Source organism: Loa loa (assembly GCF_000183805.2).
Source record: "Loa loa unplaced genomic scaffold supercont3.5, whole genome shotgun sequence".
Classification (NCBI taxonomy): domain Eukaryota; kingdom Metazoa; phylum Nematoda; class Chromadorea; order Rhabditida; family Onchocercidae; genus Loa; species Loa loa.
The window spans coordinates 293378-319790 of NW_018108185.1; the positions used below are offsets into that span (position 1 = coordinate 293378).

A 26413-nucleotide genomic window follows, 5' to 3' on the forward strand; every position below is an offset into this window, starting at 1 on the left:
CTACAGTATCATTTGAGAAGAAAAAGATCGAAATAAAAGTTTGTATTCAGTCATGCTACATTTGAGAATAACAGGAGACAACATGGGGAATAATGCATATGCAACATCTGAAACTTCAGAAGATGACAAGAACAATATAACAATGGGTTTTAAATAACGGTACGACATGTGATAGCTATGCAGCCTTACGATGACATCGATTTCAAATAATTCACTGTTAGCAAATATTCTAAGATATAACCGCATCAAGTGCATGCAAATGGGGAATCAACCATTGATAATTCAGAATCTCGACAGCTATAAATATAGATTATTGAGGTCGAGATTTGTTTCAAGAATGACGGAGACATGACCCTGACAATGAACTGCTGATGCGCCACTCTTCAGGATTCATGAAGAATCAATGCTTCTCGATCTTCACCAACACCAATCCATCTTACCGGTACTCCAACATACTGCTCAATAAATTCAATGTAAACTCGACAGTTTTCTGGTAGTTCATTAAAACTCCGCATATCCAATATTGGTGTGTTCCATCCTTTGAATGTACGATATTCGACCTCCACTTTCTCCCAGTCGGAAGCTTGCGCTAAAAGGACTTAATAGTCATTGTGGCTAAAAAGCAAGATAACTTAATGGTGCATTGGAAAGTTCGAAAAAGTACTTCGAAGACTGAAATGAAGTCTGGCGGTCAACCTTGTGCACCATTTATGACACTGTTAATAAGATGGTTTTCTGAAAACATTCAGTCCAAAAAAGTCATGACAAGAATCACATACAATAATACTTACGTGGAGGAGATTTCAACAGCTGTTTATCTAGCTTGTAAGCGATGCCTGCCTTGATTTCATCAAATGTATCCAGAACATCCAGCTTTGTCAAAGCAATGCTTAAAATCAAAAATAACCCTAAGAGACATAAAAGTTTTCAAATGACACTTCTCAAATAATTTCAGAGGTACATACTCTGTGAATCCATTAATGAGATGTGCTCGCTTCAAAAGAACTAAATCGATCCAACCGCACCGTCTTTTACGACCTGTCGTAACACCAACCTAAAACTGAGAGATTAGACCAAAAACAAATAAAGAAATGAATCAATTTTTTTACTGGTTGTCGTCAAATGTACAAATTTCGACAACTTCCAATTTTCCAGAAAATCTGACCCGAACATCTTTTAGAAGCTTAAACCATGATAATATAACAATACACATTAATACATACATTAACATTCAAAGACAGTCTGCACTATTAATAGGTCTAACTAATAGTGGATTGAATGTTTTGATCACCAGTTATATAGCTGGATGAAGGACCATAGGTATTAAAGATTTTTCAGCTGAAAGACTGAGAAAATTATTAAATAATGAATAATGACTGTACTTCGTGTCCTATTCGTTGTAGTTTGTCGCCGATGTCATTTTTCAGTTCTGTAGGAAACGGTCCAGAGCCAACTCTAGTGGAGTATGCTTTTGTAACGCCTACTACTCTCTTGATCGACATTGGCGGAAGCCCCAAACCGGTAATGGCACCTCCAATTGTTGCATTAGATGATGTTACGAATGGATAAGTCCCTGCAAATATTAAAAATGAAGACTGCAACTCAGATTAATGATTAAGCTTTCTACACTTCTGATCTTGTCTATAAACCCTTTCTTAAGAGTTAATGGCTACCTGAAATATTACTATATGCAAATTTGTACACGAAATGTCAAAACAGTTACCGAAATCGATATCCAACATTGTACCATTTGCACCTTCAACAAGTACAGCTTTGCCGCTGCTCCGTAATTCATCCAGTGTCACTACTGTATCACCAACCAGTGCCAGATCATTCAATTTATTCGCGTGTTTCTACGAAAGAATTTCAAGAGAAAAATAAGTCACCCGATTTCTATCCATATCAACTGGTTTTGTTAATTTAAACAGAAATGAATGGAGTTTACCTTGAATTTTGTCAATTCCAGATCGATGTCAACCTCCAAATCAGGATACTGCCTTTGATAATGTTTAACAAGCTCTCGAAATCTAAAAATTCAATTCCTCAATTAAAACTTCGCATTCCAACCTATGTAAGGCAAAATGAATAATTAAGATAAAGAAAACGCAGTCCCACAAATATGATACTTTAATGTAAATCCATCAAAATCGTAAACTAAATCGCCAACTCGGAGGCCATTTCTGAAACATTTGCTAGAATATGTAGGTCCAATACCCCTCTTCGTCGTCCCAATTTTACTGAAAAAAATCATAATTTTGTGCTTATAGCAATGAAAAAATCGGTAGGAAAACAAGAGCTAAAAAAATGGAGAACTGTTTGAAATCAATTAACACACAACTTGTAGACACTGAATTTTAACATATGAAAAAAACTTACTTAATATTCAGTCGATCTTCTGAATGACCATCAACGAGCATATGGATACCACATACAAGATGTGCTCGATCACTAATCAGTATTCGCTTTTCCCATCCGGGTATGCTAGTAATTTTATTATGGTTTAGTTCTTCAAAAAACGACTCTAAATTTACTACCGTGCCATTACCTGAAAATCAGACTTAAAATACCGAATAAACAGGAAAAATGCAACTAAGACTAAGTCTGAAGTGCGCATATGTCACCTTGTTTTGGAATGTAGAAGTATCGCATTAAATAGTTCACGATTTCCGTTGGTGATAGCAGCTTAAAATCAAAATCTTACCAATTATGTTGAAACACTTTTCAGTGATGATTCCTGACGGTATAATATGAAAGTCATATTTTCGTCCATTAGCAACAACAGTGTGACCCGCATTGTTGCCACCTTGACAGCGTGCAACAACTTGCACCTGCAATTTTTCAACCGTAATTTGTTCAAACTAGCATAGTACAATAAGAGAAATAGTAAAAGAAAAGGGATGTGCAGAAAAACTTTCACAATCACGAAGTGGTTGTCAAAGGTGCATGAGTTTGCACATTACCGATTCGCGCCCCAACTTTTTAAAAAATCATACGATGTCAGTGCTCAACAAATCCATATAATCCTCTTCAATATTCATTCAATGGAAAATTCACCTCATCTTTCGCAATCAGATAATCGACAATTTTTCCTTTACCTTCATCACCCCACTGAGCTCCCAGTAACACTGTCACGGGAGCTTTCTCATGCTCCTTTAACATTCTGGATGATTTTTCCTAAAACAAAAACAGCCACCTTCAAAAAAAATATTTCTCGTAATGAACGGCGCAAGGTATAACAAGCATTCTCCATAAATGACTGCAAAATCGTAACATGAATTGCTTCCAAGAAGAATATAACAATTCCTGTGAATCTTGCAAATTTCGGAAACGTTTGAAAACATAAGACAAAGTATTTTTTCTTAAGAAACCATTCTAAGTTTTTTTTTTTCATACTAAGACATCCTAGCATTTTTTCAAAATTTAAAACCTTTTAGCAAGCATCAAATCTGGAATCAGTGTATTCATATATGGAGACAGAAACGAAACTACGATAACTTTGGAGGATTGCGCCAGTCAATACCAATTCCCAAGAAATGTAGTTTGCTAGATTAAACAAAGTTTTCCAGAAAGAAAATTCCATCATTTTCTGATATATCACATACAAAAAGAATGTGCCACCTCCTAAATTATGTTTTAGTTACGGTTTCTAAAAACCTTTTACCAAGCATCAAATCTGAATCAGTGTAATAAAGTCCACACCTTTTCTTTTTGCATCACACTTAGAATTCTACATTCTACAAACCAAAATTAGGGTTTTCAAGATTATCATAAACATATGAAAAAAAAAACTATCATAAATGTATGGAAAAAAGAGAAAAGATTTATTCTCTTCTGTCTGAAACTGAAATTCAGAACAAAACAACGACAAAAAAGAACACAATGCAGAGAAGAAAAAAGTGAAATCAAAATAATCATAAACGTATGAATTGCGGTATATAGAATAATTCCGCTAGTTTTAATAAATTTAAAAGTCATTCAGGAATTTGTTTTACTCGATGTAATAATTAATAGGGAAGTACGCGTTCACGGTTTTCAAGTTTATAAAAAGTAAGGGGAATATACTTGAAATTATACTATACTTGAAAAGTGCACTTACACAATAAAATGTTCAAACATGTTTGAATATGTATGCAATATCCATAAAATACACGGGTGATCTTCCTACGTTATTGTGAGCCACTTCTTACTACAAAGTTTTAAAAATGAATTGAAATAAGTATATTATTATGTACCCATCACGGAATGAAAATTTTACTGAGGTAAATCCAAGTGTTTATTTCCAATCTTCATTGAACTTGAACAAAAACTCATTTTAATGGCCATTTTCTTACTGAATAACCTTCTCCCACAAAAAATTTTTAAAACATATGGAAAGCATAGCACGATGCTCTGAAATGTGAATTAAACATTTCACATGACAAGCTGTCATTTAAAGGGAGCAAGCCATAGGCCACTAACCAAGAAACGAAAAAAAAACGTACAGCCAATTGTAGGCACTGACATTTTAATACCGGTTATTACTACGCCTGATGAAATAGTAGTTTGCAGTTTTCATGGAAATATCTCACAAAACAGTATCACAGCAAAATTCAAATCGCACGTGTAAAATTGAAGAGATAGTTGAAACCTAAACAGTCAGTGACAAATTTAATATTCTACGACTTTTTAAGGTTTCGAAATCGATTTCTTCTCAACAGTGTCTAGAAAACCGGCACTAATTACCAAAAGTGTAATATTTCATGAACCAGCAGTACAATTGCATTAGAACAAATAAACTCGAAAATGGCTGTCGACTTATTAAGCACTTTACAAAATGCTTCCCTGAACTCTGACTGAAGGAAAACGTCTCAAATTTTACAGCAGCACAACAATCTGAAACAGCAATTTTTGCACTGGACAAAAGTTGATGAAAATTTACCTGTGTCGGAAACTGATTAACAATAAGATTAAAAGAAAATAGCTTTGTAAATATATAAAGCCAATTTGATCCATTCTATAGCATTAAAAACTAATTTCCATAAAATCACATGGAAACAGTACCAACAAAATCTTTCCATGCAAAATACAAACAGTTTTTCACTTGATGCTTCTTTAGCTTTCACGCTTCAGAGGACTATAATAAGGATGTTTACGAATCCGAGGTGGTTCAGACTCAGTAAAAAAGCTTTCAATAATGTAATCTCGATTCTTCTGACAAGCTGGCCCACACATGCGTGAACCACACTTTCCACATGGATAATGACAGCCTAAACATGCACACCTAGAAATGTAAATTTTGGATGAACGGCTGCACTTTCCATGAAAGTCGCTAAAAGACATCTGATGTTAATAAAAACAGTATTACTCACCACCCCTTTTTTAGTTTTCAAAGACGACTTGAAGCGGTGAAGAAGTCGTTATTTCCCTACTTCCGCTTCTAATTTAATCCAAGCATAAAATAATTTTAAATTTTAAATTTTTAAATTTAAAATTTAAAATTTAGGATTTTAAATTGAAAAACTTTGAGGATACTCATTCACCAGGACAAGTCGTCCGCAAACAATCGCATAACTTAACACAATGACCATCGGCCCTGACATAATAGCCTTCTTCGTCATGATGGGGAATGTAATCCGTCGTGCGATCGACAGATGTTACTGCTGAAATTAAAGTAGAAATACTTTCAGTAATGATGAAATTTTTAGACCAACTTCAAGCGGCATGAAATTCCATATTAGAAAATCAATAATGAAGAAAGGAGGAAGTAACTTTTAATAAAGAAACAACTGGGTGTAAAATTCGAAAAAAATATAATGTAATGGGACGCTTTGAGAAATACGTAGTGGAAAATAACCTGCCAAAAATGATGAAGCGTACCTTTCCGATGCCTTGTAGATCTACGAACGCCCTGTTTATTGTACAAAGCTTCTTTTGTGGAGATTACAGCTGCCTCCCCAGGATTGATAAATCTGAGATTTCTTAATTCTCGATGCATTTGTGGTTGTGATAAATTTCCTGAAAACAGCACCTCCTGAAAGAATGAAACTAGTAGCAACTCAGTCAAATCCTACATAACATTTTTATACCGCAATGTATACTCCAAAAGAGCAAAACACACTGACAAGTAAAGTATTCAGAAATGGTTCGTTAACAAAAAAATAGAATCCACAGGAAGTGAAATCGAAAATCAGACGCTTTATCTCATCTTTTGTGCAGTTTGTTCTCATCACAATTACAGCAACATATGCATAAATTTCGTGGAATGTATAATTCATTCCGTCAAAAAAGAAGTGAAAAATGTGCTGGGATGAGAAATTTCAATAATGGACAAATGAATGTTATTTGATGAAATGAAAGATACCTATTTCGAAAGTTGGGAGAGCCAATCTAGCCGGGAAAGAGTTTTTTCGTTGTCCACAAGCTTCGTCCTTCTCTCTGTTCTTACTCATGACTGAATATCAAAATGAAATGAAGAGTTGCAAGTATTCCACAACAGAAGCACATGATATCTATCCATTATTATTGAAGGATCAAAAGTCATGCCAACAAAATGTCATATAGATTTGAAAGAGGTATATAGATGGGTTTGTAAAGCAAATCTGTCATACAAGCGATCTGCCCAATATTTCTGCACGGATCGATCCAATTTAGACTCATTGATGGCAGCGAGACATCATAACCTCTTTACCGCCAGATAATTAGTTTTCAATTGGAGAGCAGTCTTCCCAACCTAGCTACCCTACTCTATCACATCTTATGCTCGTGCTCTAATTTGTTGTAGTGTCGATTCTCTACTCTACTCGTATATCCATTCAGTCTGAGAGCTCCTCATTAGCAAATGAAGATAAACTAGCTTAGTAACTCGTCTGCCCCATTAATGTTGCACTCCCATATTCCGTATGATACGCGAATTTTCGCATGATTCCTTTGCGATTCATAACATAAAAAACATAGCAGCTACGCTAACTAGCTAATAAGCTGTTTGAGATTAATAGATAACAAACTTTTTAGTCTATTTCGGAAAATTGGTTTCAATATTGTCGATGGAAAGGATCAGGAAAGCAATGATTCTGGGCAGTTTGTAGGGAATATATTATTTGAAATTCTTTATCTCATTTTCTTGTGATGAAAAGCGAATTTACACCGGATTTACCTGATCAGCCCCTGATATAAAATCCTCGAAGACTAACCGACATATTTATTATTATTACTATTATTCATCATTATCATCGTATATGCGGCATTATTTTATCTTTCAAATAAACTCAAACAGTGAAGGTAGTTGGATTTGAACATAAAATGATTTACTATGTTATGGGTTGAGGACAGCTGAATGGGTCACGATTACTGAACAATCTTCTGCTACGTTTGCTTGTGGGGATGAAGAGCATGGAGATGTTAACAGGAGTAATTGAAATTATAAAATGAAAACAACGAATCGTCCATCATCGGTTCAATTCGGTTGGTTATTTAATGATGAGTATCCTCGACATGTTCCCCACAGCACCTGTCAAACCTTAATTTGCTGCGCTGTGTATGTGTGGGTGTGAATGTGTGTCTGTGTCCGTGTGTGAGTGTGTGTTCGTCTGTGTCTACGTATATATATGTGTATCTATATATGTGTATGCGCTACCATAATCCTATGTTTCATTTCCCCCCCAAAAAAATTACGTGCAAAGCTCCTGCATATTTCCCCGTCTATTAACTCACAAATTAGGCAATCGATAATATGCTTTTGATAATTAACTTTCACTGAATGAAATGACAGATTAGTAATTGCATAAATAGTTTGTTAAAATTAAGGCGAAGTGAAGGAAAGGATTTACAAAGACGAAAGAAAGGTATGATCCTACTCGGAACTGGTCATTCATTACTCAGTCAATCAAAGTAATTCGCTATGTATGTGTATGTGTGTACGACCCCATGACCCGAACCCTGTTGTTTTTTCCCAAAAAAAAATTAAATTGGAGTTGCTGATTGTCACACTTTAATTCTCTCATCCGCCCATTCAACTCCCTTTCTATCCTATCAGCCATTTTTGACAATCCAGCAATCCCACCTTCGACGAGTGTTCAAATTTGGAAAGATTTCATTAGGATGTGTTCGAAATCATATTCTGAGTTAATCATAATGTCCAGATGGAAAAATACATGAAACGTTCCATCACTACGGTTCATCACTCAGGGCAACAATCCGGTATTGCTCTGTTAAGCGCCAACCCCCTACGTTCTTTCAAATCTTTTCCAAAATCCGTCCTCCAATCCGCAAGCGAAAACCATTTTGGCTGGTTATTGAAGTCTCTGGAATGCCGCCATCATTCGTCACCACCCTTCTCTTCTTCATGTCAGTTGCGCTCAGACCTTCCAATGCCCAGGTTATATTTCTTGATATTATATTGTGTTATTCAATCTCCTTTCTACTTCTCCCCATCCCATCCCATCCTTCTTCCTTTCACTTTCACATATTACCGCATAAAAAATTTTCACACTACTATAATTTCTTTCTGAAACTGGTTTGAGGCATTTCCAAACACTTCCACCTAAGTTAAAGTCAATCTAAGCTGAATATCGTAATCAAATCCATTCGTGGAAAGATTCCGTGGATTCAGTCGTTGTTCGAGACATCAGTTAACTGAGAAGTGGATTGGTACATCACGTCCCGATCGGGAATTCCGCAATCCGTCGACAGAAATAAGAATGCTTTAGTGGAATTTAGGCACGTAAATGAATTCCAGTCAAACTTACTGCAGACCAACGAGTCTGTTTACCACGTACCTTAGATAAATAATGTTCAATTAGATAATAAATAATTAATATTCAAGTAAAATTTATTCCTGCACCATTTGATTCCTGGAAAGCACCGGCGATAACTCTGTAAGAGAAACAAGAGACATTTTTGCATTTTGCATTTTGCATTTTGCATCACGGTTGCTTGCCATCCATACGCTGATTTCGCTTATCACAAATGACATACAAGCAAGCTTTTTTGCAGAGCAGCAGTGGTAATCTATTCTTGAACTTCCTGTCCAATGATAACATTGAACGGTTGACACAAATGGCCACTGAAATTGTTGCTTCCGCTGCCAAACATTCCGTTGCAGCTAATCTAGATGCACTGTATGATTTCCTTCTTATCACTTTATTCTTAAATATCTCTAAATGGTTGCTTTTTTAAATTCATTGTTAGATTTGGCCTCAACAATTTCGGCTGAAACGATGGAGGGAGAGAGAAAGAGAGAAATAAAAAGACGGGCTATTGCAGTCTAAAAACTTATGAGAAATATATTTTTCCTTGGCAAAGCACAAATAACTGCTATTTTAGAACAAGGCCTGGTCATCCCGAACCAAGACCTGTATCGCTTAATTCTCGACCATCTGAAATGATTGGCCAGTCTGTTACAAATGCTATTTCACCAGCTATTACCAAACTTGCTGGAGTTTCTGCGATTGAAAATCGTGGCCTAATATCAGGGCAGCAACAAAGAGACACATATAATGTTAGGTCGAGTGGTGGCGCCAAATCACTGATGGACATTGCGGGAGCATTTTTAGGATCTCCAAGATCTGGTAAATCATCGACAGTTCTTGGAGCGAAAACACAAACGTACACGAAAGATCCAGATATCAACTGGTTACCGACAATTCGAGAATTAACACCTGGTGCAAATGACAATTTTGGCATACCGAAGGGTGAAGGTTTGTCAACGCTCAATATTAAATTCTTAATTCTTTGTAAATTATCATTTTGAAACAATAGTCACCTTCAAATTTCTTATTTGTTGAAGACATAATGCTCCATTAAATGCTTGTTTATTCTGAACACTTTATTTTATTTCACTAAATTAATGCAACCTTGATTGCTTTAATTGTTTGGCAACCAACCTTAGATCTTTGATTCTTAATTAATGTTTCTAACGGAAATTTTCCCTTTTAATTGATGCTCTTGGTACTTTTTAAAAACGTTTTGAGCGGTGAAATCAATCTTTCGGATCAAAAATCAAAGAGATTTATTATATGTTCATAAACAGGTTTGATCGAAAGCTCTCGTCATCACATATTTCTTTCCAGGATGTCTACCATTTCTGAGCGAATTCATGAGAATAGCATACGGGAACTGCGTAAAAGTAGCAGATGAAAAGGCGTGGGACCTTTGGGGTAGTCAAATTACCAACGCTCTTTTCGGTGGTAAAGTTGATTTCATCGGAGCTACGTGAGTGTGCAGATATATGTTAATAACTGCACAAGCATCTAATTCTCTCAGACTGATAGAAAAGACTAACGCGTTAAGTGAATCCTGATATAGATCAGTTAACGTTCCTGGTTGGTTGCTTTTTGGTACGTGTTTACAACGTGTCGAAGAGAGTCCTGTCCATTTGTTGACTGATGACATGGTTGTTTATGAAGTGTGGAAGTTTAAAATGAAGTCAGTTTATTCGCTGCAATTATATAAGGGGATAATTATGCTTGTCTAAAGCTATGCAGTTTTCTTTCTATTAATTTCACGATATGAAATGATGAGTGTGTTAAAATTGGGATTTTGATGATTTCCAGGAAGGAGACATGTAAACGGGGTGCGGAACGACAACACTGTGGTCAGCTGAGGAAGGTGATCAGCGAATGTGATATCTTAGGATCGCTACAAGTCGGCATGGAAATGCAAAGGGCAATTCAACGGTGTGAAGAATTTTCGGGTGTCATTGATCAGGTATACAGTAATCCTGTTTATTTTTAGTCCTTTGGCATATTATTCCAACAAAATATCTAATCTATAAAGGTGAATGAAGGACCTCTTTTATTATATATATATATATATATATATATATTTTTTATTTCAGAATCCAATGCAAGTACTTAATCAAGTGAATAGTATTATCGGTGGTGAATTTGCTCAAGGATTTTTGCATAAATTTCTTGGTTAATCGTATTCATTTGTATGCTCAATGATCTCATTCACCCATTTTCTTGACTTTCTGAATTTAATTTTGTACAACGTAACTTTTCTGTGAGTGAGGAGTAATCCATTCAACCATCGACACTGTACTAATTTCTGTTATAAAATTTCTTCACAACATTTCGCCGTTATGATCAGTTTAAAAAAAGAGTCGTAAAATTTCGGAAAATCAACTCAAACTTCATTTATAACCTGACATTTTCCAGAGTTCTGAAATCGAATAAATGACGCTGCACGTGAAATTTATTAATAAACTTTAAAATTTCCATATGATATCTTAAAAAAAAAACACGTATAAAATACACAATAAATGATATTACGATAATTCTTAGTGAAGTTGAACTATACGTTTCGTTTAAAAATTCTTAATTTGGGGTCAAAATGAGCAAAGAAATTGAGCACACAATAACATGTAATTGAATTTGAAGATATATAATAAAATAAAAAATGTGAAATGTCAGATCTTATTTTATTTGTTCAAAAAAAAAAAAAAATATATATATATATATAAAGAAACGAATAAAATCTTGATCAAATCAGGATTTTGCAATTCAATTTAAAGGAAATGAACACAGCAAGATCGCTGATTAAAAAGGAATAATACGAGGCACGTGAATCGTCAAATCGTGTAGTAGTGTAGGAGACATAATATTAATGTTGGACTAATAGCATTGAACCGAAGCTCAAGGAACAAGTAGCAAGTAAAAAGGTAAACTTCCCAATAAATACATTTAATTTGTTAACCTAAGCCATTTCACCGTTAGAAGAAATAAATTATGCGATTTCTTTCGCATAGTTAACATCAACTTATTTCGTATTACATTTCTTTGAATGTGTTTGGCGCAGATTTGAAGAATGATAGATTGGAAGGTCAAAAGAAGTATCAGACTCTATTGCTAATAGACGAAAAGAAGAAGCCTTTCAGTCATAATATGATCATTAGTGACCAGTTAAATCGATATAAATCAACGATGACTAAAACTAATAAATGACAATATTTTCGTCCCTTCCTCAATCATTTTGTACCAATCATCCTTTGGCAATACTCTGAAATAATATGTTTAGTCTATATCTGCTTTTGCAATAACAAGTGAATGTGAAGTGACCACATGTTGGTCTAATCCTTTCCTTGTTCACTGATAAGTATTTTTTGTCCACCAGACTATTTCCACTTTTTTGTTTGCTTTTTATTGTCAGATTTAAATTCAGTCTTCTTTTTCCATTGAAATAACAGAAAGTCTTACTTGATCACTAATGTTAATATGTGTAAGTGTAAAAGAAAAGTGAGTGAAGTTCGAATCAAAGTGCATTTTTACAGAGTAAGAATTATTTCCAGTTGTTTCCCTCTCTCTCTTTTTCTTCCATCGTTGAATTTTTCAAACCAACACACTGTTCCAAATTATATTATTTTCTCTTTAGCAGTTAATTGTACGCCTAATTAAATCGTCCAACTTTCTCTTTTCTTTCTTGAAATAAACTTAAGTAAAACTTCAAAGCATTACTTGTAATTATTAAAGTACTGCTAGAAATGGAAAGAATTTCAAACCAAAACATTTTGAATCATTAAAAGTAAGAGACTGTCATATGTCATTCGTAAATTCTTTCTGGCAAAAGCGCCCTTCATAAATTCGCTGATCAAATGATTTTTCGTTTTGTTTTCTTAGTTTTTTACACTTAAAAAAAAAAGAAAAGGAAAAGGAAAAACAAAAAAACGCTATCCTTTTATTAGAATGCAATAGCAGAAGCTTTAGCAAGAACATTCCATTCTTTCATTAGACTCTTCCATCTTTTGAGCCAATATTTTCAATTCAGCTCAAATATCCATAATGAAATGATCCAATAATCCTAAGCATAACTGCGCCTCTTCATTCATTGTTGTGTTATTGTTTACAGCAATTAATTCACCTCCACTGATGCTACAAGACAAAATGTAAAATTATATAGTTGACATGTTTGTGGGGAAGATTTGACATACGAAAAAAGGCGCTATTATCTAGTTGGAAGTAAACAGAATTCAATAATAGCAAATGACTGCTGTCAGTTTTGTTCTATTAGCTAATTAAGATGTGAATGGTTTCCTTCGAATGGTTGTCATGTCATGCAATGTTGACAGTAAGTTCTTCAGTTTCATCATCCTGTACCATTTCACTCATTTATTTGGGATGAATTAACTCTAACCGATTTTTATCTATTTGCTTGTATTGTATACATATTTTTTCGGTTGAATATTTTATAATTTTTTAATTTTAATTGTATTTTACATAAATACTTTTTGTTGAAGAAAGTTCTAATTTCAGGAAATTTTTCGTTTTTTTTTATTTTATTTTATTTCATATCTTCTTTCCTGAATTCTTCGGAAATTCCAGAAAATAACAATCAGTGATTTCATTAATATGCCAAAGTTTTATTCCATCACATCCTTTCCCCGTAATATAGCGTCATTTGTCTAAGCAAAGATTACAATTCAATTTACGGCCGTAGTTTAAAAGTTTCTCTCCTCTAAGTGCGCTTAATTATTCCTTTCGAAGTTAAAATATATTTGGGAGAAGAGAGAAAAGCTTGTTAACGTGTAATTTTTCAAATTTCAAACTAACCGTAGTTGAAATTGAAAACATTTTAATCATTTTGTTGAAGTAAAAAATGATCTACTTTGAATGTTGTGATTTCAAAATGAAACAGTAAAGTGAGATGGAGAATGAAGTCATTTATTCGTAAAGATATGTGCTCCTTTCCATCAATCGTACTTTATGAAGAATCACACAGAACGGGGTTGTCCCATTTCACTGTTACCTGAAATTTTTGAGCCACTCAGTTGTCTTACTACTCAGAGGTGACAATTTCTATTTTATTTGCTTTCGCTTTTTTTTTTTTTTGATATCCTATCTCAGTGAAGGTGCGTAAAATGCATTATTGCTAGAATATTTATCTCAAAATTTCTGAAAGTCGTATTGAAAACAAATTTTGAACTTAAAACAAATTTATTTATTTCAAATTTGGAGCAGAACGCTTTCATTGGCTTGGAATTTTTCATTGTGAAATAAATTATATTCTAATATTATTGAAAAATAAAAATGTCATTGGTTTTGTGTCATCTTCTTCTCGAACACTTGTAGTTGGTAAGCATTTCATTGGAAGTTTCAGCTTCAAGTCAAAACTTCCGCTTGTTTAAAATATATAGTTCAGAACCAAATTTTTAGAGATTCAATTAGCAATTTTGCGAGCTATCCAGTTAATTACATATATCTTCATTCTGGTTGATCTTATAGAGGATTTTATCATACACTAATTATCTTAACAAATATATCGCTGCTTTATGGTTTTACTGCTAATTAATTCAGTTAGTTAACAGTTTCAGACGAATCTGCGACACTCATATTATCTTCATTTTTCCTGTTCTTTTTTTGGCACTAAAATCGGTTAGTGATTTACTGCCATTAGAACTGAGTATGTTGTCATTATTCCTAATTTGTCTCATTATCACTCTAATTAACCCATTTTGATTATAGCTATACCTTAACACTATAACTGTTTCTTATCATTATTTACGTTCCACACGTAAGATAGCAATGACAACAAAGTGTCATTACCTTTTCTAAAAAAAAATCTCCAAAGATATGTAAAATTAAGGACAAACAAATGAAATGATCCGTTGAATACATGTGATTCAGAAACCTTTTGATAGTTGCTGGTGACATGTCGCTGAACGTGTTTATGTATCCGTATTCGTATCAACGTGTTTCCTTTCTTTGTACCGTTTTTACGATAGATTCCATCGTTTCATTTGTTATTTATTAAAAGTACGTTTACAGATGGATTTTACATTGTGAACAGTGACCTCATCCCGAGATTGACGCAGTCTGAGAAATACCAAATTTACCTGTAGAATGTGTGTATTTAGAGAGAAGGAGAACAGTGGAATGTTGAAAAAAAAATTTAATAAAATTGCATTGCAAACATTCATATCAGAAAAAAGAAAATGGAACTTAGTTATTCCACGGGAAAGTATTTTGCATTTTTGGAAGAAAATGTCACAACTGATGAAAGATTGAGTGACAATTATCGGCTTTTTTTTTTCTCACGTCATCATCACTCGATGGCAAAGGCAAGAGCAAACGGTTGAAATGTTCAATGTCAAAAAGACGAATTTCAAATCATGTCATATAGTTGTTTGTTGCTTGCTGTGATTTCCTATCTTCGTCCTTTTTCCATCGCTCTTATTATTGATTGAGCGGGGATTACTTCCATTTGGTTAAAATCTTACATCCTCCAATACTTTTTTGCTTTTGGTGATTCGAGAACTTTCCAGAGACACTAATTAACTCATTGCTTTTGTGTTGTTGACTGACTAAAATGAAACGGTCCAAAGAACTATTGCTTATACTAAATGAGATGATGACAGCTTATCTATTCCGTAATATGTCATTTCATACCATTTCAACACGAAATTCGAAAAATTTCCCGACAAATACTGATTGATTAATTGCAGGAATATAAGCTTTTAAAAACGAAATTTAGCATTTGTTCCTCTCACACTGAATGACTATTTTCAACAAATTTCTCAACCTTAAATCCGTTTTAGAAAAAAAAAGCCTACGGAAAACAGAAGTTCGAATTTATTACGATTTTTTGATTTTTTTGGAAGATGAAGGCACTTCTCGAAGATGAATTCAACACCAATAGCTTCCCTGAAGTCTTTGATGTTGGTTAACAGATCTATAGAGAGAGGATACAAGATAACCGGTTAGCAGGGATTGAGCTGAATGTTCAAATTGGATTCACATATTTGATTCTTTCTTACTTATTCTCTTTATTCTAAACTCATCACATTCCCCTCTACTGTAGTGACACTTTGATTATTTTACATTAATCATTTATTCAGTTAATTTTTCGAATATCGCAATTGGAAATGATTTAATTATAGACTGTTGCGTTTTACCAAGACGATTATTTAGATTGTTATCATTGTTGACAATATCTAATTTATCAACAAGAATGGAACCTTCTAAAGCAGTAAAAAGTTGAAAACTTTTGGGCACATTCATTCATTGTTATTGATAGGATGATTAGGACTAATATGACCGATGTGACATTACCCATGGAAATATACTACACTCAACAAATCAATCTGTCCTATTCAAGAATTTCCATACTGAACTCCATGGCATATGAATTATTCCATGTTCAACAGTGAAAATGAACGAAAAAGTTGAAATTTAAATGGTTAAAAGTTTACCAGTTAAATTTTATTCTGCTACTCATTCTTATTTTCCTCTCATAACAAAAGAATCAAAAATGGATGGGATGATGAAAATAAGGGAGAAAAAAGAATGAAAGAAATACCAGACTTTTGAACTGAATTTAAATTAAGATTTCAAATAGCTCATGTTCTTCTTCTCTGCTCCTCAGCCAAATTGGCCACAATGCGTTCTTCCTATCCAGTCTCGTTGCCAAGAGACAAGCAATGATACATAATATATGTATGGGAATATATCTACACTTCTCTGTCCCATTTATCCCTTATTTCACTGTGTATATAAATTCTCTGATAATTTTATCAAATAGTTGTAGCTTTGTGTTCAATCCATTCAGCTAATGTCTATAAGAAGTAAACTCAACTAAGAAATAAGCTTAATTAGAGATTCTAAGCGTCTAATTTGACTTATGGAAGGGAGATTCCTTCCTATCTATTTGATTGAACCTCTTTGCTTGATTACATTCATATGCAGTAATATAATGTTAATAATAATAATAATCTTATCCATTTCATTAGCCAACTTTATCATAGTTTTAGTACATTTTGTTAGAGATATATTTTTTTTGTGCAGAAATTTCAACGATATGGAATAACTTTACATTTTGGCTTAAGTTCTTACTTAATAATATGATATTTTATATTACTCATATTTTCATCGCAGTTACTGATATCCCTTAAAACAGCGAGCAATAAAATGTCACTAAGAACGATAATTTTCATTTTCGAAGCAGTTATCGGCATTTTTGAAGCATTTAACCATAGTATTTTATTATGGGAACATTAACTGTTCATCTCATGAATTTTAACTTTCAGTTAAATACTTTAAATAATCGTTAGAGGGTAAGCTCACACGGATAGAAACAGTCATTCAAGTTTGTCCATCCATTTCAAATGCATTCAATTCATAGTTCAGAAATTTTTTGAGTGAATTTTCTACATCGCCCTAAAGGATTGAGCATTTTACAGCATTGACAAACGAAAAACTTTACTTTAAGAGGACGAGTGTAAGAAATATAGACATTTAGATGACAGAGGTCATTTGCGCTTATATGTCTCAGTGGAAACTTGAATTATTAACTGTTGGCTATTAACTTCTAATGCTTTGTTATTATTCGATTAGACAACAATCCCTAAAAAGCTAAACCAATAGAGCTGATTTATCTCACTCCCAAATATTTGCCTGAACTTATTTCGAAATCTAATATTCAGCTTATTTCATTTGAAATAAATATGCCAGGCTTCATCTTATCAGAAAGATGTAGTTAAAGTCCATTTTGCTTTAATAAAAGAATCCTGAATATTCCATTAGCCTTCACTTCATTTCTTGTCTTAATATCATAAATGAGAGCCAAAACAATTTTTAAGAAAATGTTGAATTTTAATTAATATTTTCATACTTTTCCCCTTGTGTACTTCCTTAATTGAACAGTTTGTATTAACATTTTAGCATGATATTTTATTTAATGAAAACAGTTTTTAATGCTAATAATAGAATGCTTCAACAATAATCAGCTAAAGTTACTTTCCGTAATATTTTCTTCTAAAATTAACTCTATTTCACTATTTTCAAGAATAATTCCACGATAATTCACCTTAATTCTTTATCAAACTTTGCTAACAACAAGATACTTTTTTGTAACAAAAGCTAAGTTTACCTGAAATGGAAAAGTTAAATTTTGGAATGCGATCTTCCAGAATTTTTAACTGTTATATGTTTTGCTGATAGAATTACAGTGATAAGTGGAGTTGTTTTTTATGCCTTTGATTAATTGTATAAAAGTCTTTTCATGGCTGAATTAATGGTTAAAATAACAGTATTACTGGTGACTAGTTTAGTCTCTTAGGCTAAACTTCGATCGGTTTATGAATTCATTTGTCTCCTTGAAGGAAATGCTTTTAATTCAATTCAGGAAAAATTCATTTTCAGAGTATTTTCAATACATATGAACAGCTAGGTATTATTCAAACTTCCAAACTTCACTGCCTTCAATTCTATGGGAAAACTAGTTGGGGACGAATGGACAATGAAACGGTCATTGAATATGAGGAAAAGATCGTTGTCGCTGAAACCAGTATCGCTACAGTAACAACAGTAATAACTGATAACTGGTCCCAGTGGAAATGGGATGATGCAATCATAAAATTTTTTGGAAATTCGACAACTAACAGTAATAGCATTAGTAGTGATATCAACATTACACCAACAACAACTTTCACAAATTCAACATTTAAATATTTTTTCAATACAATCAGCGGTTGGGATATCTTTGGTAAGCATTTAATTTATTTTAAAATTCTGTTAAAAGGTTATTTTCTTGCTATCTGAATATGAACTTTTCACAGTTCAGGTCTCTTATAATATCTGTCCATCGTTGCTTTTGCACTGTGTCAGCCAACCTTTTCGCTTTCGTTTTTTAAAGTTACAGTTAATTCCCATTTCTTGATTTTATCTTTTAACTCTTAGCCACTGACCTGAATGCCACTCTTCGGTGAGGAATGGAAGCTGAATAAGCATGTGGGCTTATTGAGTGTATCAAAAGGATTAAAAATTTTGTTCTGAGAGTAAATATACTGGTGTGTTCGGACAGTCGTGTGACCAACAGGAAATAAGGTGTACCAAATAATTATTGTTATCAGTGATAACCAATTAACACCACTCTTTCCAAAAATTTCAGTTAGAATACATTATCCTTGTTTCTGCTTATTTGTTCGCTCACCTATTCAACGACCTATTCAATTATCAGTTAGGCTCGCATATCTGATTACATTCATGATTTGTTATTGCAATCCTTAAATTTTATTATGAATATAAGGATTTCGCTCAAAAAAAATGTATTAACTTTTAGGATTCCTTATCACTTTGATATCAAGAAATCATTACTCTAACTTTTTTCATGATATTTCTCTTTCAGCTTTCTCCTCTGATGAATTTTTTAATTTATCATTTTCGTTTTTCAGTTTGCTCCTGTAGTCAAACGCCTTTATCTTTTTTTCTTAATTTTATCAATTATAAATCAGGTTTTCATTGTTCATTCACTGATTCCACAATCATCTTCTATAATTTGTTCATCTAAATTGTCTTCTTCTCAATTTTCAGGGTTAAAATATTGGTATTAGTAAAGTTACAATGATTGATCCAATTTAAATTTAATTTAAACTACACTGCTATTTAATTTTCATCTATTTTTCAGAAGAAATTCCATGGTTTGTATGGATTCTAATCAGTGTTGGTACATCACTCATTATTGTTTTTTTCATCACTGTCATTACTTACCTGGTATTGAGTAAGAAGTAAGCTTTTTCTTCGACTTTAAAATTTCGGTTGGCTTCACTTCTGATCGATATTGACAGCGCTTTGTATAAATTTCTCTTCTTATCTTATCATTAATCGACAACTCATTGTAAACTGTTGGGAGTGTTTGCAGTGAACAAATTTGGATGAAACAATGACCTCTCTATTTATTGGTTTTGAAAGCTTTATTATTTTATTTAATTAATTGATACTGTTAAGAAATTCCAGTAGAAAATCCAGGAGAAGCAATGGAAGTGATCAGCGAATCACTGATTCTTCTGATAACATATCACAATTTATGTGGCCCAGGTTAGTCGTCGCCATTACATTGGTAGTTTCACATAACTGCTTTACAATAATAATGTAGGGAGAGTTAGAAAAAATTTTAATTCCAATTTTCACTTTTGAATAACAGCTTAAGGATGTCAAATATTATGCATTTTAATTTCATGACACTTTGGACATTGAAAAATGCAGGTGGATGTTATGCTGTCCGAAATCGTTTCTCGATAAGCAAGAGGATCTCCACATGATGCGTCAGAATTCGGCAAGCAACTTAGATCCATATCGAAGACCGCCACCACCTCCTGTCAACCATAAAAACATCTATGGTTTGTGAACTAACATCTTCTGAAGTAATATTATAAATTAGCAGAAGAAGAATTTATGAGACTGTAATACTATGGCGCAAATGGTAGTAGAAGAGATTTCAGAAGACGAATTTCACAACAACTTTTTGCTCTCTCGACGTTTGGAATCGTTAAATACGACGGAGCCACATTTGAGTGCACTGCCGGGAAAAGCTGAACATATGTCGATGTTAGCTGATGCTCAAGATGGAAATGGTAATAATTTATTTGCAATCAATATAACGGGTATCCGGGGAGTACCGGTAATGCCAATACAAAATGATCGAAGACGCCCGCTCCCGGTACCACCCTCTGGTTGTTTCAATCACCTGTAATGTTTTGCACGAGTTATGCCAGTGCCGTAGATGCTATCAAAACTTCTTTTTGGCTCTTTCTCTTTCTAGATATTTCTTTCAAAACTTTTGTTCTAACTGATAGGTATCAATTAATGCTAATTCGTTTGTCATATGATCCTTCTTAATCCCACATTCGTATCAATTCTGCTGGTGATTTATTAACTGGCTCTTTATTAGGAAGCTAAGAATCAATTAACAGTATGAATATAAGGTATGCAAATCTTCTTCAGAGCTTTCCTTTTTCATTATAACATCATAACATGAAATAATGAGACATAAACATGGAAGGTAACATGAAATTATCTAATAATGTTAAAGTATTATAAACAAAATTATTTCAACAAACCAATTATTAGTGGGTGGAAAAGAAAAAAGATTCTTATTGTTGGTGGATATGATTGGTTACTCTCTAAAATATGTCTCAGATCGAGCATTATTTTGCTCTAAAACTAACAATTTTCCAGTTTACCTGTTTGTGCATATAGCATTTGGCAGCTCATCCATCTGCTTTACCTTGCTAAAAAGCGCCTTCCGATGTCATCATAAGAAGATTTTTTGCTTTCTAGTTAGAATGAAAACTTATATCAAATAAACGAGAAACAAAAACAAATTGAAAATTTATTATTTGTGAATATTTTAAATCACAACATTCATCATTTTAAAAATAATGAAAGTGATCTTGGCACAAATATGCTAACTTTAAAGCATATTCACCGAGCCTTAAGGCTATATGTTCATGAAATTATGTCTTGTAGATGGAGTTCAAAGTTCGCATTTTTACATTACGATTGCACTAATCGCTTCATATATTAAATGAATTATGGTAGAGGACAAATATTTCATGGAAATGAAAACTTTGAAACTTGGCTCATTCGCCGTGTTAAGGTCATTCTAATGCACATAATTTCAAAGAAAAATGATTTGATAAATAATTTATAGGTGAATTAAGTTTGAAAAGACTTTCCTGAAGAAATTCCAAAACTTTTGAATATAAAATCTCTTGGAAAGAAAAAGTGATGAAATATTACAATTTGAAGCTTTAAAAAAGTTTTTCTAACATCTAGAAGACTTACCATTGATAACATTGGAAAACATTCCCCGTGTCTTTTTTATTTCGTTGAGCAAAACTTTCTCCTGGCGAAGAATTTTGAAATTTAACCAATTACACTGCAAAGCTCAGATAATTAATATGCAGAATTCGTTTGAGGCCTATTGCAGGTCTGAAATTAAGTAAGTAAATTCATGGAGAAAAAGCCTGTGCAAAATTGGGCTAAATTTAACGACGTTGTATATTTGTGATTCTTCCTGTTGTGGCCAGACGTATTTGAACAGTAAATGCGATGTCAATAAATTATTTCATTTCAAGTTATCGTTTACAGCTGAAAGAACGACACATTGTTAACATCATTATATTGGTGAATTGAAGCTTTTTTTTTTAGAAATAAAGTGAGAAGACCTCCTATATAGTAGCCAATGTCTTTATTTATTAATAGTTCTACGATGTCATTGACTTACATTAATTTAGATTTGTGCTATCAGTGTTAATTGTTTGCTTGGAATGAACTTTTAACAGTTCATATCTATGGCAAAAATAATTAGACGAAAAGGTGATCGATCAGTTTTATTCATCCCATAAATAACTGCAAAATATGTGACGAATGTACAACCAAATTAATTAATCAAAATATTATCAAATGTTGTTAACTATCACAAGAACGTGATAAGAATCAATCCGTAAAATACTATTGCATAGGACCGGTTTTTCGATGATTATAGAAGACTCCATCTATCCAGTCAAGGGTCTTCCGTCAGTTTGTCACTGTTATTTGTCACTAGAGAGTTTGCTGAATTGCAAACATACATTTTTTTTTAAGCTGGGAAAGAAACGAAATGCTTTTCCTTCCATTTTTTTTCTTTTAAAAAAAATTTTTTCCGTCTATTTATTAGAAGATTTAAAATAGCGCTTCGTCTGTTGCTTTGAGATCTTTTATTTGTAAAATGTCCAAAGTTTATAATCATCTTTAGCCATACTATATTAGAGATGAAATATCCTGTCCTCATAAACTAGGCTAACAATGATTTCCGGCTTAACAACGTTGCAACAAATAGATCCTTGTTAAAAATGGATGGTGATAAATGTGATCATATTTTATATTCATGAAGCAATAAAATTGAAATTCAAATAAAAGTTTAGCATTACTCTTATTCGAACATTAAACTTCAAAAGGATTTAAGCCATTATTTTCGACAATTTGCTATATCAATAGAAGATAAGAGTACGGACAACAATAATATGGGCATGAAATGAATGCAAATCGGGTAACACACTTTAAACGGCACGCAAATCGTTTGCCCTAAGGCCTTTCCACTTTCTGAATGGTCCTCTGTCACATATTTTCCTTTCCTTTCACAAAAGGTTCATCTCATTTCATTCTGTTATTAACGTTTTCTTACTATTTATACTATTTATATAAAGGAATTTGTGAATACACTCTTATATCCCTTCAATTTTTCATTATTTTTCACTAAAGTAAATTCGTCTGTTTATAGTTTGGTACTAATTTTGTCAATTGCTAAAAGATATGGTCAATAAGTGAACTTTTCCGCCCAAGGGATGGTACTCCATCCCATTGAAGGCTTTATTCTTCAGCAAGATTTAACTATTTCAAAGCCTAAAAGCAAGTAGAATAGGCTGTTTGATTTCCATTATTAATAATAGATTTATAAAGTTAATGAGCAACTTGTTCTTATCACTGTTATCAATGGAATGGTCATGACAAACTATAATTCATATTATATTATAGAGAGGGAAAAGATAGTAAAACTTTTGTGTCTGTTTAAGTTGGTACAATAACTCCTTGGCTAGAGACGTTTTTGTCAAATATCAGCGAATTTGGAGCTTAAGAGGCCTAAGTTTATTTTCGAGAGCACTCGTTATGAATGACTTAGAATATGACAAAATCTAAAATAGAAATTACAGGTCACGTTAATAATTTAGAAAAAGGGATTACATTCTTTTATTTACGATTTTTCATTAAAAACAATCCAAATCCTTCTTTTAAAGATTATTAATTAAATAAAGGATAGAAGGCAAAGTCAGTCAGTCTGTTGATATTACTGATAAGAAAGAGTGGTTCAGTGATCAATCCGTCCCATTTTTATCAAAATTAAATGACCCGTTTTGCTTCTTTTGGGAATTTGGAAAATGAATGCTTTTGGAATGGATCCTCAGAAGATCGTTGAGGAGGAAGAAAGGATAAACATGAAGCTTCTAACAGAATGTTTTCTTTAGGAGACTGATGTTGTTGTCTCATTCCCGCATCATGGAAAATAACTGTGATGTCCTACATTACGGTAGATGATCTTGCAGGCTTTTCTGGTTTAATATCCAAGAGTAACATCATCTTTTGGAGATATTAATAAAGCATTATTAATCCAACACTGTAGACAAAAACAAATGTCTACCCGATCTAACCCGATGACACTATTCAATCAATCATTCTGTAATCCGATCCCGATTTCTTGACGTCTTTTTCATGAAAATTTGCGATAAGATCCTTACCCATTAGCATGTTAACATCATGACAGTTCCATTCCAAACAAACGTTCTGACCTATTTTTTTGTTATCTAAAGATTTTTTTTTCGAAGCCGCTTAGATTAAAAAAGTCAAAGTCATTCAGTTGAACATTTCCAAATCTTTCAAGTGAATGGAAAATATTGATTGAGAGAATCAATTATCGGTTATCAAATTGATTTAAGTTAATCAATAAAAATTTAAAAAATATTTAATAATCATTTATTTGCTAAACCAAATACGTGTTGCAGATTTTTGATGCCTCCTTGCACCATATCGGAAAAAGATAAAGCTAGCATTGAAAAATTACGGGAAGCTGTTAAAGACGAGGTACGGTACGGTTAAGGTCTTCTATTATATTATAGGAATACATTCAACTCATTAATGTATTATGTGATTGTTTAAATTCAAGTTATGCATTGAATTAGATCAGTATTGTTGCTAATCGGTTGAATTAGAATTCATGCAGACCAAGGAATTTCTTCTGAAAATATATGAAAGTTTAAAAAAACAGTGCAGTTTAGACAATTAAGTAAATTTCATCAAATTTAAATAGGATTAATCAGCATCAATATTAATTAATTTGCTAATTAGAGCGTTTGAATTGTTTTGGCGGAACATTTTGAGTGATTACAGATTCTTCAATTTTTCGGATAAATACTAGTAGAACTAATAGAAATGAAAAGGTTAATTAATTAATTGCAGGTTTAATTTGATTTAATCATTAAAAATGCTTTCATTTGCATGGTGGCCAAATGTGTGTTTGGATTAGAATTATATAAAATTTACTGAGATCTTAAAATTTACTCTACCACTGCCATTCTTATATGAAATGTTCCAGCTCACTCCGTACTATGACACCGATTTCAACCTGCTGCGGTGGCTCCAAGGTCATAATTACAATTTGAATGTCCTAATACCGAAATTGAGAAATCATTTACTCCTTCGAAATTCAAAATGGGATTTGGATAATATGGCAAGCAAACCACGCAATCATCCGCTGCATACTTACTGGAAAGTAATTTCATACAATAACTCTGTACTGATTACTTCTCACACCCTTATGTACTAAAAAAAAAAAAAAATGATGCTTTAATTCAGTGGAATTGGATTAAAATTGATTTAATTGAGCGAGTCTTTTCTAAAATTCGACCCGACTTCTGACTTGTTCAGATTTGCAGTTACCGGCTGAACCTTTGTAAATTCCTGCAATTTAGGCTGGTATAACTGGGCCAGCAGTAAAAACCCCAAATGTCATTATTAATATCGAGCAAACTGGACGAAATGATTATTGGGGAATGATACAGACGTTCTCACTGCATGAAATTATGTTGGCCAGAACTCAGGATCTTGAAATTTTGCTTCGTCGAATAATGGAAATGGAGGAAAAAACTGGTGAATATTCTTTTAGAAAATGTAATTCCAATCAATGATCAGATTTTTTAATATTGTATTGGGTTGAACTATTTAACGACTCCTTCAAATCAAAATAAATATATCATTATTTGCCTTAAAATGAAGCGGAACTAAGTTGTTGAAATTCAATAATGAAAGGCCTAATCATTAAACGACAGCTAATTTCACTGATAAATATGGTCATTAATCATATCACTTAGACTACTGCGGTATTGTATTAATCAGTAGTGCTGAATAGTCTAAGAAAACATCTTGCGAACTAGAATTTTAACTTGTTAAATTGCAGGCCAACAAGCTTCCATTATGTATGTGATGGATTTGACGGATTTGAAATATGACAAACGTCTGTTGACTTTGATGACCGGACCACTGGCCAGTATATCAACATTTATGAGTGAGCATTATGTAGAAATGATTCATAAATTTGCGCTTGTCAATGCACCAGCATTTATGACTTCTATCTGGTAGATATTATTGATTACTTATTTTACTTAGAAATGATCTGTTAATTGTAATCATTAATCATATCATTTAGATTACTGTGATACTTATTTTATTTAAATGCCATTTCTTTCCTACTAATTAGTATATTTTTGTTAATGAAAGTAGTGGCGACCGGATTCTACATGATGTATTCCTTCCTTTATAGATCTATTTGTCCATTTTTCAGGACAATCGTAAAGCCACTGTTACCGGAACGAACTCGGCAGAAGGTTTTTATATTTGGTTCAAGCTGGAAAACCGAAATTCAAAATGTTGCTATTCCGGAAGTATTGCCGGCATATTGGAATGATGACAAAATAAAGGTGGATCTCAATAAACCACATTTGTTATGAAAGCTGCGTTTTGTCGAAGAAGTCCTCGTTGTTTCAGTGGTTGACAACGACGGATAGTTGTGTGGAAGACTTCTTGGTTTAGGGAATATTTATTCTTAACAGATATTGGTGAATAATAAAGGGTAG

The 26413-nt window shown here is 33.0% G+C and overlaps 5 protein-coding genes across 6 annotated transcripts in view; 3 read left to right on the top strand and 2 right to left on the bottom strand.

Moving 5' to 3' along the window:
• Nucleotides 1–15: 15 nt before the first annotated feature.
• On the bottom strand, nucleotides 16–3181 carry LOAG_01402 (adenylosuccinate synthetase). The gene is made up of 10 exons (XM_003136941.2): nucleotides 3055–3181; nucleotides 2702–2828; nucleotides 2377–2545; nucleotides 2127–2237; nucleotides 1946–2027; nucleotides 1724–1853; nucleotides 1383–1573; nucleotides 966–1054; nucleotides 792–889; nucleotides 16–589 (listed from the first exon to the last, which is right to left on the bottom strand). The coding sequence occupies exons 1-10, from the start codon at nucleotides 3157–3159 to the stop codon at nucleotides 384–386; spliced, it is 1308 nt and encodes a 435-aa protein (XP_003136989.1). The 5' UTR covers nucleotides 3160–3181; the 3' UTR covers nucleotides 16–383.
• Nucleotides 3182–4484: 1303 nt separating this feature from the next.
• LOAG_01403 lies at nucleotides 4485–6526 on the bottom strand. Of its 2 annotated transcripts, XM_003136942.2 has the most exons (4): nucleotides 6341–6526; nucleotides 5857–5994; nucleotides 5520–5639; nucleotides 4485–5246 (listed from the first exon to the last, which is right to left on the bottom strand). In XM_003136942.2, the coding sequence occupies exons 1-4, from the start codon at nucleotides 6426–6428 to the stop codon at nucleotides 5092–5094; spliced, it is 501 nt and encodes a 166-aa protein (XP_003136990.1). In that variant the 5' UTR covers nucleotides 6429–6526; the 3' UTR covers nucleotides 4485–5091. The 2 variants fall into 2 exon arrangements, with proteins under 2 accessions (XP_003136990.1, XP_020307385.1); XM_020445733.1 differs by lacking the exon at nucleotides 6341–6526 and having other exon boundaries at nucleotides 5857–6016.
• A 1759-nt stretch (nucleotides 6527–8285) lies between these two features.
• LOAG_01404 (hypothetical protein) lies at nucleotides 8286–10897 on the top strand (the record flags this gene model as incomplete). The annotated part of the gene is made up of 6 exons (XM_020445734.1): nucleotides 8286–8353; nucleotides 8971–9095; nucleotides 9301–9674; nucleotides 10047–10188; nucleotides 10530–10683; nucleotides 10814–10897. The coding sequence occupies exons 1-6, from the start codon at nucleotides 8321–8323 to the stop codon at nucleotides 10895–10897; spliced, it is 912 nt and encodes a 303-aa protein (XP_020303842.1). The 5' UTR covers nucleotides 8286–8320.
• Nucleotides 10898–19956: 9059 nt separating this feature from the next.
• LOAG_01405 (hypothetical protein) lies at nucleotides 19957–20489 on the top strand (the record flags this gene model as incomplete). The annotated part of the gene is made up of 2 exons (XM_003136944.2): nucleotides 19957–20086; nucleotides 20189–20489. 2 exons carry the CDS (start codon nucleotides 19957–19959, stop codon nucleotides 20437–20439), a joined length of 381 nt encoding a protein of 126 aa, XP_003136992.1. The 3' UTR covers nucleotides 20440–20489.
• Nucleotides 20490–24293: 3804 nt separating this feature from the next.
• The window catches only part of LOAG_16477 (hypothetical protein), a gene marked incomplete at its 5' end in the record, with an annotated part of 3960 nt that continues 1840 nt past the window's right edge, over nucleotides 24294–26413 (top strand). The window contains 5 exons of the mRNA XM_020449129.1: nucleotides 24294–24365; nucleotides 24877–25053; nucleotides 25253–25430; nucleotides 25738–25915; nucleotides 26122–26257. Coding sequence (XP_020307386.1) covers nucleotides 24294–24365; nucleotides 24877–25053; nucleotides 25253–25430; nucleotides 25738–25915; nucleotides 26122–26257 — 741 coding nt within the window. The remainder of the gene's footprint in view (nucleotides 24366–24876; nucleotides 25054–25252; nucleotides 25431–25737; nucleotides 25916–26121; nucleotides 26258–26413) is intronic.